Here is a 14,496-nt window from a genome sequence, read left to right on the forward strand (position 1 = left end):
AACATCTACACACCATAAAATATATGCGGTGAGATTTAATAGGATGAGAGATTCAGAAAGTGAGAGATTTGGTAAGAAAAAGTTTTCTTAAAGCGGGAATCGTTTACACTGCAAAACCAGTTAAATTTTGCAGTGTAAATAATTGCCGCATAAAGAAAACAACTAATCTCACCAAATCTCTCATTTTCTGAATCTCTCATCCTATTAAATCTCACTCATGAACTCTGTTTATAAATTACAGATTGGTCTGGTTAATCATGTTAGACACCTCAATGTAGACCGCGAATATTTAAGTGATATAGGGTAAATTCCTTAGTACAAACAATTTTTATTCTTGTGAATATTTATGTGAAAAAGGGCCCGCAATATCTGAGGGGATTTTGGGGATTTTATAGGGATAATGACAATTATTGTCTAATACAGGTGATACAGTAAATGCAGGTGTGGTATAGGGTTCTGACAGTCATTATCCCGACATCGGAATCCCGACTGGCTGGACCCAGACAGCATGGTGAACGCAACGAAGCCTCTTGCGGGCTCGCTGTTCTATTCTCCCTCTATGAGGGTCGTGGACCCCCACGAGGGAGAATAGCCGGTGTCCGTCAGGCCCCTGTGTGTCGGGGTTTTTTGACTGTCGGGATCCCAACTGTCAGGACTCCATCCGGCACCCAGTAAATGCTGCCACCCTCCCCCAATGTCACTTTGCTCTATATCACAGAATGACGCCTCTGATTTTTTTTAGATTTAACTTGTAGATATTCAGTCTATCTACAAATACATCAAGTTACAATACAGTGAACTGCAAGGTGCTCTGTTTACCAAGAGGTCTATGCACAAGACATGCAAGCATCCCCAGGCAACCTGGGGTACACTGTAGACCAGTTGGGGCTACTTGAAATTGATATTGGAAGAAGAGGAAGTAGTTTCCCATTGCTGTAGAGAATCACGTCATGTCACTTCCAGTACGTCTGCCGCATCATCTGCAACTCTTTGTGCGTTTGCCTGACCAGCAATCTTCTGGAAGCTACCTGTGCTTCCCTCAAACATCAGCGATCATCTGCCCCATGCTAATATGGGTGGAGGAAGCAGAGGCCTTAGCGGGAAACCCCGGAGGCCATACAGAGCAAGCGGACAGACATTGAGGGAACCGATTCCTGACTGCACACTACTCCTCCGCTACTCCTTAATATAAAGACACGCATACCGCTCACTTCCACTCCACTCATAAGTACTGTGGATATAAAAAATTGAGAGTAGGGGGTACTCCTAAATCAAAAACCTAATCAAGGGGGTACTGGAGAGAAAAAAAGGTTGGGAACCGCTGGCTTAAGGTTAGAGAAATAAGGATTCTGTACTCAACGCAGGAAACTATTTTTTAGTCGGAGCACTTCTCTGCCAGAAAAGGTTGTGAAGGCCGATTCAATTAATATATTTAAGAAAGGGTTAGATGCATTTTTAGAGGGAAAAGAAAAGGGTAACACCCAATAATTATGTCCTGAAAGACAAATCGCAAACGTAGACTACATACAGTAGATTGTGGCCAGAAAATTGTCATGGCCAAAAATGGTCTTAGAATATAGATCTTCATAGATAGGGATACATTTAGCATACATTTAAAAAATAGGTTGAACTTTTCAACGTCACAAACTATGTCATAATGAGTAAAGCAGAAGAGCATTTTTGTTCATTGATTGGAAGCATTGTACTATGTAAGGCAATTTTATTTCATATCTGTATAGAACAAACAGATTCAAAAACAGGCATGAGATTAATAACACACACAAGGCGTAATTACACAAAGGGTTAAAAGTACATCATAAATGTTATTTCTCATAAATAAAGTATATGTTAATAAGTACAAAAAATATAAGAAAACAGAATTTGCTTGGGGAACATGAGTACCCCTACTGCAGGGACAGAGGTATTCCGGAGTATGCACTTGGGCGCGGCGTGCCGCTGGCGCTGCAGTTTTAGTTTAGGCACAGTGTTTATATTTCTTCTAACTTGTGCATATATATATATATATACACATATATATATATATATATATATAGCGGTGCAGGAGGTTAGCACTCCAGTGAGCCCAAATCAGATGTACAGATTTGTAGGAGAACTGCATAAAAATCCGGTGCCTTCCAAATGGGGAGCAGAGTCCTTGGTATATAATCCATGCGAGGGGGGCGGCGGCACTCAGAAAATGAGGAGACGAACAACGGGGTTTGATACCAACGTTTCAAAACCGTAAAGGTTTTTTTATCAAGGTGCAGTGAGAAAAAAACCTTTACGGTTTTGAAACATTGGTATCAAACCCCGTTGTTCGTCTCCTCATTTTCTGAGTGCCGCCGCCCCCCTCGCATGGATTATATATATATATATATATATATATATATACAGCAGTTTGGGAGCAGTAGATTGTGCGCTTTTGATTGGCAACACTTAACCATGAAAGCTCTTGCAAAAATGTACATGAGCAAAGGATTCCCCATGCAACAAATGGTGGGAACAGTACCTTTAACTGCTTAATGTAAACAATTTATGGATCAGCATCACGTCTGCAAAGACCTATCATTTCCAGATAGCAATAAATATGGCGGCTATCTCATATCTAGGTAGAAGGACAAAAGACACTTTGGATATCAGTGAGCAACTCGCGCAATTTGCAGGTGGGAAGAGCCTAGAGTAGGGAATCTAAGCTATTCTTTAACGCGCTCATAGAAAGCCACATCGGCATTTGTGGTTATGATCAGATCTGTTCTAGACAAAGGCAACCTGCTCACTTTCAATGTATAGTGAGAATCACAGGATTCCTAGGCCTGGCCTAGATATAGTTCTGATCTGCACAGCACTGTCATCACCTTAATTAAGGGCATGAATATCTTGTTACCACTCAGCTTTGAGTGTAGTTTCAATGATAGTTCATCCGGTAAACATTGCCGAAACAATAGTACAGTACATTACGGAACAAAAAACAAAACAATAAAATCCAGAGTAAAACTACAACACTTCCCGGATGGGTCGCTTCACCTGGGCAGAGGCAGCAACAATAAACATGTAAAATATGTCCAATTCTTTCTACAAAATAAATATAGAATAATGTACCAGCCAGCGCCATGTCCTGTAACGGGGGGGGAAAGTAGGAGTCCCAGGCACAGGCACTTTGTCAACTGTTGGTAAAGTGCTTTCTTTGTACAGGATGCAAGAGCGGAACACACACAGTGATCCTTTATTTTCGGAAAGGAGTCAGCCTGCTGATGTTCTGCCAGAAATTGGAGGGTTTGCGCTTGGGCTCAGCGAGCATGAATACTTGTTGCTGCGGGAGGTTGGCAGGCAACGTGGGGTGCTTCTGCCTCATCCAGAAATCATAGTATGTCCTGTTCATGGCTGGGAAATAAAAATAAGCGAGTTTATATGACAGTTATCTCGCTGCTTTGTTATAAGAACAAAATTATCAACAGATGGATAAAAAAAGCTCCTTATTGCATATTCATCAGCTGTACCACTGTGAGGCTGGTTATTGTGCAGAGAGCCTGGTTATTGTGAGGCGGGTTATTGTGCAGAGAGGCTGGTTATTGTGAGGCGGGTTATTGTGCAGAGAGGCTGGCTATTGTGAAGAGAGTCTGGCTATTGTGAAGAGAGTCTGGCTATTGTGAGGCTGGCTATTGTGAGGCTGGCTATTGTGAAGAGAGTCTGGCTATTGTGAGGCTGGTTATTGTGCAGAGAGGCTGGCTATTGTGAGGCTGGTTATTGTGCAGAGAGGCTGGCTATTGTGCAGAGAGGCTGGCTATTGTGAGGCTGGCTATTGTGAGGCGGGTTATTGTGCAGAGAGGCTGGCTATTGTGAGGCTGGTTATTGTGCAGAGAGGCTGGCTATTGTGCAGAGAGGCTGGCTATTGTGAGGCGGGTTATTGTGCAGAGAGGCTGGCTATTGTGAGGCTGGCTATTGTGAGGCGGGTTATTGTGCAGAGAGGCTGGCTATTGTGAGGCTGGTTATTGTGCAGAGAGGCTGGCTATTGTGCAGAGAGGCTGGCTATTGTGCAGAGAGGCTGGCTATTGTGAGGCGGGTTATTGTGCAGAGAGGCTGGCTATTGTGAGGCTGGCTATTGTGCAGAGAGGCTGGCTATTGTGAGGCTGGCTATTGTGAGGCTGGCTATTGTGCAGAGAGGCTGCTATTGTGAGGCGGGTTATTGTGCAGAGAGGCTGGCTATTGTGAGGCTGGCTATTGTGAGGCGGGTTATTGTGCAGAGAGGCTGGCTATTGTGAGGCTGGTTATTGTGCAGAGAGGCTGGCTATTGTGCAGAGAGGCTGGCTATTGTGAGGCGGGTTATTGTGCAGAGAGGCTGGCTATTGTGAGGCTGGCTATTGTGCAGAGAGGCTGGCTATTGTGAGGCTGGCTATTGTGCAGAGAGGCTGGCTATTGTGAGGCTGGCTATTGTGCAGAGAGGCTGGCTATTGTGAGGCTGGCTATTGTGCAGAGAGGCTGCTATTGTGAGGCTGGTTATTGTGCAGAGAGGCTGGCTATTGTGAGGCTGGTTATTGTGCATAGAGGCTGGCTATTGTGAGGCTGGCTATTGTGAGGCTGGTTATTGTGCAGAGAGGCTGGCTATTGTGAGGCTGGCTATTGTGCAGAGAGGCTGGCTATTGTGAGGCTGGCTATTGTGCAGAGAGGCTGGCTATTGTGAGGCTGGCTATTGTGCAGAGAGGCTGCTATTGTGAGGCTGGTTATTGTGCAGAGAGGCTGGCTATTGTGAGGCTGGTTATTGTGCATAGAGGCTGGCTATTGTGAGGCTGGCTATTGTGAGGCTGGTTATTGTGCAGAGAGGCTGGCTATTGTGAGGCTGGTTATTGTGCAGAGAGGCTGGCTATTGTGCAGAGAGGCTGGCTATTGTGAGGCGGGTTATTGTGCAGAGAGGCTGGCTATTGTGAGGCTGGCTATTGTGCAGAGAGGCTGGCTATTGTGAGGCTGGCTATTGTGAGGCTGGCTATTGTGCAGAGAGGCTGCTATTGTGAGGCGGGTTATTGTGCAGAGAGGCTGGCTATTGTGAGGCTGGCTATTGTGAGGCGGGTTATTGTGCAGAGAGGCTGGCTATTGTGAGGCTGGTTATTGTGCAGAGAGGCTGGCTATTGTGCAGAGAGGCTGGCTATTGTGAGGCGGGTTATTGTGCAGAGAGGCTGGCTATTGTGAGGCTGGCTATTGTGAGGCGGGTTATTGTGCAGAGAGGCTGGCTATTGTGAGGCTGGTTATTGTGCAGAGAGGCTGGCTATTGTGCAGAGAGGCTGGCTATTGTGAGGCGGGTTATTGTGCAGAGAGGCTGGCTATTGTGAGGCTGGCTATTGTGCAGAGAGGCTGGCTATTGTGAGGCTGGCTATTGTGCAGAGAGGCTGGCTATTGTGAGGCTGGCTATTGTGCAGAGAGGCTGGCTATTGTGAGGCTGGCTATTGTGCAGAGAGGCTGCTATTGTTAGGCTGGTTATTGTGCAGAGAGGCTGGCTATTGTGAGGCTGGTTATTGTGCATAGAGGCTGGCTATTGTGAGGCTGGCTATTGTGAGGCTGGTTATTGTGCAGAGAGGCTGGCTATTGTGAGGCTGGCTATTGTGCAGAGAGGCTGGCTATTGTGAGGCTGGCTATTGTGCAGAGAGGCTGGCTATTGTGAGGCTGGCTATTGTGCAGAGAGGCTGCTATTGTGAGGCTGGTTATTGTGCAGAGGGGCTGGCTATTGTGAGGCTGGTTATTGTGCATAGAGGCTGGCTATTGTGAGGCTGGCTATTGTGAGGCTGGTTATTGTGCAGAGAGGCTGGCTATTGTGAGGCTGGTTATTGTGCAGAGAGGCTGGCTATTGTGCAGAGAGGCTGGTTATTGTGAGGCTGGCTATTGTGCAGAGAGGCTGGCTATTGTGAGGCTGGTTATTGTGCAGAGAGGCTGGAGGAATGTGTGAGGGAGGAGAATGTCTCTGCTCAGTGAGATGAAGGCAGGAACAGGTTATGTCAGTGGTTCCCAAACTGTGTTCCTAGGCTACCTGGGGTGCCTCAGGACACTTGCAGGGGTGCCTTGGGTTGGTGGACCAGGATCAATTAATATTATTAATCGTCAATGTAACAGGCAAAACTAGTGCCGGTGGCTGCCAATCATAATATATGTGGACAAACAGAAGCAAATCCTGTCCCTCACCAGATAACTGTGACATAAACACAATGCACTTCATTTAATATATTTTTTTTCTAAATTTCTCAATAAGAAGCATTTGGCCTAGGGGTGCCTGGAAAACATTTTGATGCTCTAGGGCTCCATGATTCAAAAAAGTTTGGGAACCACTGGGTTATGTACTTAAAGGACAACACATCCTAAAATATATGTGGTCTTAGATAAAAGGGCTCCTAATATCATCTATGAATATGGATGTAAAAGTGTCAAGAGATCATCAGAATTGAAGATATTTTAATTTTATGTATATCTTACATGTTTTTACATTAATAGTAATTAATTATTTCATATCAAGACACTCTTGCTATGGCAGGGTTGCCGACCCTCCCGAAATTTCCGGGAGTCTCCCGAAAATTGGGGCTCCTTCCCGGCCCCCCGGAAGGGTGGGCAACCCTCCCGGAATCAGGGGGGACACCCGCTGTCCCCCGGATCGCGGCATTAAAATGCCGCAATCCTCGGGTCTCAGAGGAGGGGGCGGAGCTAAAAGGACACAATCGCGTCATTTTAGCCCCGCCCCCTCCACGGAGATCACTGAATTCGCTGGTTTAACAGCATGGGGGCGGGGCTTAGTGATGTCACGCTAAAGCCCCGCCCCCTGAGCGGCTACTGAATCTCTCCTCTCCGGGCTTCTCCTGGAGAGGAGAATAAGAAAGCCGGCAACCCTGTGCTATGGTGTATGTCTTAATCAGCTCTGGATTTCCCCTATCTGTAGCTAAAAGAACAGTTTCCGACAGCACACTTGCATTCCGTCTTGAAGCTCCAACAGAAATCCACAAGGGAATTCAACTGAGCGCAAGGGTTAGCGAAGTAAAAACAACCTTGCGTACCTCGCACCCAATTTTGGATTACTGGGAGCACACGTACAATGTATCCAATTTTTATTTTTTTCAAATGTTGGCACTGAAAACCCCACAGCACAAGTAAAACAATAATCATACTCACCTGTCCGGTGGTCTGAGAGTACACCTATAAGCCTATCGGACCCTGCCCCTACAAGCCTGCAAAGCTATGTACACAAAAAATCTATATTGTTCTTATATATGATGCAGCACATCCCGGACATGTACGATTCAGTTACAGGTGAAGCCTACTCCGAGGATAAAATACAGGGCAATGGTTCTTGCCTCAGTGGAACACACTGGGTTGGAGGAAATCACTAGTCAGTTATGACACTCACCTTTTGGTTTAACCATAGAACGTGGCTTGTTGGCATTACTCATCGCCTGCTTCCGTTGTGCCTCACTAATGCTAAACCCTGCAATGACAGAGAAGAGTGGTATCTCTGGTAATATTATACATCAATGTGCCATGTAGAGAGTCATGCATAAAATGGGAATTTTGTTTTACATTAACTGTATATAAAGATAAATTGGGCAAGATATGGGAAAAAATGTGAGAATCAGAAAGTGATAGATTGTCGATTTAAGAAAATGGGACGACTCTCCCAAAATCTCTCTCGTTCTGATTCCCACACCCTGTTACATTTGGCCCATAGTTTCCATCCCAAGCTTTATAGAGAAAAAATGGGTACAGATGTGTCTTCATACAGATGTAGACGGCCTCAATCCTCCCGTGATGCAGCTGCGCGTGTGACCACATCGCAGTTGCGATTTACCAGGGTGCGCCTGTTTGCACCCAGTGCCTAGCTAATGTCATTCCCATGGTGTGTGCGTGCATACACCTGGTGTGATTGAGGATCAAGACTGACTACATCTGTGCATCTAGCCTCTATACGTCATGCAATGCCTGGCGCAGCCAGGTACTGTGCAGCTCCGCTAACATCGGACACCTTTTTATCCCGAAAATGCATCTTAATCACAACACAACGCAATTAGTACCCATATGGAGACTGTGCTGATTCATTTTATGTGTGGCTTGAATATAGTGTGTAACTAAGGTGTATTATTGTCAATAAAAGAAGCAAGAAAGATACCCGATGCCAGAAGAGTCTCACTCAACATGCCAAGAGGGTCTGTTTTGTGTGACTGCAACAAAGTGTGAGGACACTGCAATATAAGGTATATAATGTATCTACAAAGCTAAAATAAATGCAATTTAAGATTATTATACATTTGTAGTTCCGGTCTGAGGTAACAGGAAAACCTCCATTGATTTAGGAAATGGTACATATACTCTGTGCGGCTGAGTGCAGTGCTACATATACTCTGTGCAGCTGAGTGCAGTGCTACATATACTCTGTGCGGCTGAGTGCAGTGCTACATATACTCTGTGCGGCTGAGTGCAGTGCTACATATACTCTGTGCGGCTGAGTGCAGTGCTACACTACCTGTTTGCTCATCCTGAAGGACTTGCTTCCTTTCTTCGTCGAATGCCTGTAACCAGCGCTGCTTCTGCTCCGGTTTTTTGGCAAGGAACAGGTGAAACTCCTCAGAGACTTTGCTCTGCAGCTTGAACGCATTCTTCATAGTAACATTAAAGTCTTTGTCTTTACCGTCCTCTACATTAATGACTTCCATTTCATCCGTGTTGATCTTGCCCTTGTAATATAAAATGTCACGCCTCAGGATATCCTAAGAGTTTCAAAGAAAGAGATAAGCAGTGTTACAGGATTTGCAAAGGTGTAAAGGTCCATACACACTGGGCGACTATGCCCAGCATGTATGGACAGCAATGATCGCTATCATCGCTGGGGGGAAAGCCGCTCAGTGCATACACACTGAGCAGGTTTCCCTCTGCCCGGTGCTGTCAGAGGGGGGAGGACGGCTTTGTATAGCGCAGTGCTATGCAAAGCCATCCTCAGCGTTCACCGCTCATTGCCGGGGCATACACACTGGGCGGCTTTGACCTGAAAGCCGCTCAAACATGCTGTTTTGAGCGGCTTTCAGCTCAATGTCGCCCAGTGTGTATGGGCCTTAAGATGTCACCATGCTTCTATTATGGTATATCTACCTGCAGACCTTTCATCTCTTAATAATAATCTAATACATAGAACATTCATACAATCCGCTCGGATAAATGCATATTGACGTATAAATAACAGTGCAGAATAACATACCTTCTTACAATATACAATTTGGTGATCAAAGAGAAAAAATATCCGTTGCTGACCCTTTGATTGCAGCTGTGAGAACTTGGTTAATTCACCAGAATGGATGAGTTCTGAGCTTCTTGTGAGTATATCTTCCCCCTGATAATAAATATACGGGAGATAAGATTAATATAAAAGAAGTCTTTGTAACGGTGATACTGTTCTCTAGCATTTTACATTTGAGAGGGAGAAATCAGTACATATCTGTAGATTATATGGTATCGGTTGATTGGCTCGAGGATTGTATAGACGTATATGGAACCCCAATTTACAAGCATTAAGCGATAAACAGATTGCAACACTCATGCAACAGTCAGGAGCCATAGATCGCACACGTACATAAACATACGCACACACACACATACATCAAATCTCCTCAAGAAGAGGGCAGCAGCTCCTTGTTCTAGTCTGGAGGGGCGGAGCTTCCATGTGATTGATAGAAAGGGCCTCCATGGGTAGTAGGAAAGAACGAGAAGGGGTGGCCAGCACACTGCCTGCTTGTTCCATATTGCTAAATGCAGATACCTGACAGCAAGGAAGGTTCTTCTTACAAACCTCCCCTGCACTGGACTTTCATGGAACATGCAGGCAGTGTGGTGGACACTCCTTCCCTCTCTTCAAGTCCTCTCCTACTGCCTTAAATCATGTCTCCCAGCCAGTTACAGAGAGAGACGGTGCCTTCTGTCTCCGCCGGTAGAGAAGTAAATGTTTTTACTTAGAACAGATACAAATATTTCTGCTTTGCCTTAGAATTTCTATCTGTGAATATTTACTAACACTATTAGCTAAACAAGGATGTAACACTGAGCATATGTCACAGCTGGAGGCCTATAAACCCTTTAGTATATCCCTTAATGGCTTCAATCAGTTTACAAGAAACCCTTAACTGGCAAGCTCTGTCTTTAACCCCATACTGTCTGTATGTGTTGTGTTGGTTACTAACTGCTAACGCCAGAGACCGTGAACACTGATATATCCAGGGATGGAAGATGTGATGTCAGTGACATGATGGACTAGTCATGGGTCCTCAAACTGCGGCCCTCCAGATGTTGTGAAACTACAAATCCCAGCATGCCTTGCCACAGTTTTGCTATAAGGGAGTGTTAAAACTGTGGTAAGGCATGCTGGGATTTGTAGTTTCACAACATCTGGAGGGCCGCAGTTTGAGGACCCATGGACTAGGTAAAAACCGGACTGGACAATCTTCATTCATCAAAACTGCATTCCGGAGTCTGGGGGGGGCGTGCAGGTGTCCCATCCGTGAGGTGCCTGTCACCAGTTACTTGGGGAAGGAGAGTTTAAAGCCTTCCCGTATGGTCCAGACTGTTTCAGTTTTTACTACATACCCGGACCATGTAGGGAGGCTTTAATTTTTCCCTCCTCATCTCCAAGGTGACAGGTGTTAAAGGTACCTCCACCAGACTTGGAAGAGTTTCATAAACGGAGGATGTCCGGTCTGGCGTTTTCCGGTGTCTGTTTTTAACCATTCCTGTCATATGCTGCATGCACTCATTTACCTCCTGTCCTTATATAGATTTATATTTTCCTGACCACTGGAGTTCCACTGGAGTTTTCCAAGTGCAAGATTTTGAGTCTTTCATCCTCAGTAAGCAGCAGAGATGGCCAGGCATACGGCGGAAATTGGGCTCAATGAAAAAGTAGCGTTTTTATGTCCATTAAACTAGAAAATCAGGCTTAGATTCACAAAGATAGGAGGAAAGTGACCCATTATTCATAACAGGCAAATATCTGCTTGCCATAATAGCATTAAACAGACCATGATGTACTGCACAGTACAAATGTCACAGTCGCCAAAGATGTAGCGGGATTGGTACTAAATCCCGGCGGTCGGAATCCCGGCATTCAAAATCCCGACGCCGGAATCCTGACCACCAAAATCCTGCCCGCCGGAATCCTGACAAGGGAGGATGTGGATCGCCCCTCCTTGCACGCTCACCACGCAGCGGGCCCAGTGCCTTGCTACGCTTGGCACATTCATTTATTCTCCCTCTATGGGTGTCGTGGACACCCATAGAGGGAGAAAGTGTTGGGATTTCGGCGGTCGGGATTACAGTGTCGGGATTTTGAACGCTGGGATTCCGGCGTCGGGATTCTAACTGCATCACGATGTAGTTGGTCTTTAGTAACCTTTAATTACATAACTGAGATGTATATATATATATATATATATATATATATATATATATATCAGGCGTGTGCTGGCACTCCAGACTCCAAAGACATTGGGGAAAAGTGGCTCTAAATTGCACACCCTCAGTAATGAAAGGTGCCATCTGCTGAGAATAAAATGGTTTACACAGAGAGAGAGGGTGCAAATGCACTATGCAATCATTACATTACAATATATAATAAGAGGTTGTTGGTATATCATTGGCCAGTGATATTGGCCTGCCCACCAATCGTCCAGGTCACCTCTTGACCCCCGAAGTGGTCATCAGCAGTCCCCGGTTGGAGGAAGATGCAGCACGGCGGGTCCTACGTTTGTAAGTCACTATATATTTCACTTATTGTTGTATTATCATTGTTGTGTTGGTCCTGACGAAGGGAGTAATCCCGAAACGGCGTAGACCGTTAACACAAGTAAAGTTCAAATTTGTTTACAAAAGACCCAAAGTGACGCCTGTTTGTTTCTGCGCTATATCGGTGGTTCCCCCACCTAGGAAGGCACCCTGGTAATTTACCAGTGGAGAGCGGGGAGTGCCGGACTTACTTTGGATATATATATATATATATATATATAGTAAAAAGGTTGCAGTCAAGACAGAACATGGCAGGCAGTTTTCAGTGTTTGTGCAAGTAGTCAATGTCCTACGCAACAAACCAACTTTACAGAAAAAATAAAAATAAAAACTCCTGCGAGTGTGTAGTCAGGAATACTGCCTACCTCCCAGCCGTCTATGGAGCTCTGCCACTGGGCTATTTTGTCAATGTTTTCCAGTCTTCTCTTCCGCTCATTAATGAGTTTGGCCACATTTTTCATTGCACTCAATGCTGCTTCAACATCGGCAAAATCCCTGTTCAGAGAAAATCATGAATACAATGTACAGAACAGCGCTGAATGTACAACTGCTGTGCTAGCCAATACCTTAATACAATACAGAAACCAGAAAGAACGAGAAGCACTCTGCAGGAACTAGTGGTTAAGGTCTACGTTCCTGAGAGATGTACACAATCATGGACCTTGGTTCTATCATATAAAATGCATGTATTTACCTGGTCTTAGCGATGTATGGGACTAGAATTATTTGTTTCTGGATTGTGGTTAGGCTGAAGAAAAACAGCAGAAATAGAGTTTTCTTATTGTGTTTTATGCTGCAACGGTATAATGCAGTGAGGCTATGGTCAGAGGGAGCATAACATTGCTTCATGGGAAATTAATGTCCACTTAATTAGGACACTGCTTAACTTTACCAGAATCTTACAGTTTATTCTGACAAGTCTCATGTGAGATTTAGTGGCATTTACCGATAGGGGGTTGAGCTTAATGGGGCAGGGTTTAATGATGGCAAGCCCAGCCCCTGGAAAAAGCTGTACAGAGTCTCCTCTCCAGGCTTCTCCTGGAGAGGAGACAATGAAAGTAGGCAAGTATGCGAGTGAGTCTCAGCTTACAAGGCACAACCTTAATAAATTTCCCCCTCTTCGCACGGCTGCGAGCGCATTCACCACCGTGCACAGGGAGGCTACTACCTGAACGATGGGCTCCAAAGATTCACAGCCCAGCAATCAGGTCTGAATTAGGCCCACTGTATGGCCTCCTTTGAACAAATATAACTAACACAGGGTTGCCTACCCTCCAAGACTGGCCGGGAGGGTCCCGGAAATCGGGTCCCCTTCCAGGCCTCCCAGAAAGGGTGGCAATCATCCTGCATATCACCCATCTCCCGCGATCTGTCCCTCGGCGCGGTGGGGGCGTAAAATGCAGCGATCGCAGCATTTTAGCCGCGCAGTGCAATGCCCGAAATACCGGCATTGCGCGGCGGGGCTAAAATGATGCGACGCTGTACGCACGCCCCCTAACAGGACAGCATGTGTGGCCCCCGCCCCCAAACCGCCTCTTTTTCACTCCCAGAGATGGCCCGCCCCCCTGCCTAACAGAGATGGCTGAAAAGTCGGTAAGTATGAACTAACAGGGCCGAGTAAGGGTTATTCTAAGGTGCATTCGACCTTTATCTTTGTTTAGGTACACAGACCTTGTGGCTCCATCAATGAGACAAATATATTACATTTACAATACCCCAGCTCTCCCCGAACTGGCCCTGGCATTCCTCTCCTTAATGAAATGTATAACAGTGCAGTACAGTGACAGTAAAAGGCAGCTCTCTGTACTCATGTATGGAAATTCAATATCAGTACCATAAAGTAGCCATTATGTAACTTTTACTTATTTCTGGCATTCACAATTTCCCAGATAACACATTTCTGGGTAACAGACCACGTGTCTGCAAATATATCTGCAACAACACAGACAATGACCTTGACGTTAAGTGAATTCTCTGTTAAGTCTCGGTCGCAGACTTATGTTTGGAACCATGGACCTGATTCAGTATGAATCGCTATTTACAGAATTCGCAATCCATTTGATTATCAAAAGACTGTGAGTGCGCAAGGTTTGCATTACGCATGTGTGCCGGCAATTAGCATATAAATATAGATGCACATAGCAATCTCATGCAAGAAAGTAACTACAAGCACATTTTTGGCATAACTGGTATTTATTCTTCACGCGCTCACTCGAGCTATTTTCTGCCTCTCTGATCCTACCTGTGCTGGGGATTGGTGTATTTCAAAAGCTCAGCTAGTTGTAGAGGGTATTTGCAGATTTTCTGCACTGGTGTCAGTAGGAAACCATCCAGGGAGATGTCAATCATCTTCTGCACCAGACGGCAGGTCTCAAAGAAGTAGCCATACTTTTTCACCTTGCCGAGTTTAGAAAGTTCCATGCAGGCGTTCGGATGATTGTTGCAGTACTCTGAGTAGATCTGGAAGTCTTTTTGCTACAGAAGAGGCAAGAAAACTTGGAAATGAGTCAAACACAAGAAAATAACAGATATACATTATATACAGTATGTGGCAGTCCTCAGCCTGTACTCACAATATAGTGATGTTATTAGTGAATGATGGCATTATATATTAGTATTTATTATATACAATGGGTACATTCATGTAAACTGGTGGAGAAAATAATAGGGATTCGGCATGAAAAGCCGGCGGTCGGGATCCCGGCGTTC

At 45.2% G+C, this 14,496-nt stretch overlaps 1 protein-coding gene across 1 annotated transcript in view; it reads right to left on the reverse strand.

Annotated features, from left to right (window-relative positions):
- Window positions 1–3,077: 3,077 nt before the first annotated feature.
- The window catches only part of ARHGEF4 (Rho guanine nucleotide exchange factor 4), a 174,738-nt gene continuing 163,319 nt past the window's right edge, over window positions 3,078–14,496 (reverse strand). The window contains exons 9-14 of the mRNA XM_083178276.1: window positions 14,030–14,262; window positions 12,153–12,282; window positions 9,215–9,346; window positions 8,486–8,729; window positions 7,376–7,453; window positions 3,078–3,381 (exon numbers count right to left, since the gene is read on the reverse strand). Of these exons, the coding sequence (XP_083034402.1) occupies window positions 3,224–3,381; window positions 7,376–7,453; window positions 8,486–8,729; window positions 9,215–9,346; window positions 12,153–12,282; window positions 14,030–14,262 (975 nt within the window). The 3' untranslated portion in view covers window positions 3,078–3,223. The remainder of the gene's footprint in view (window positions 3,382–7,375; window positions 7,454–8,485; window positions 8,730–9,214; window positions 9,347–12,152; window positions 12,283–14,029; window positions 14,263–14,496) is intronic.

This window comes from Crinia signifera, chromosome 3, assembly GCF_055691185.1.
Source record: "Crinia signifera chromosome 3, ASM5569118v1, whole genome shotgun sequence".
Taxonomy (NCBI): Eukaryota; Metazoa; Chordata; class Amphibia; order Anura; family Myobatrachidae; genus Crinia; species Crinia signifera.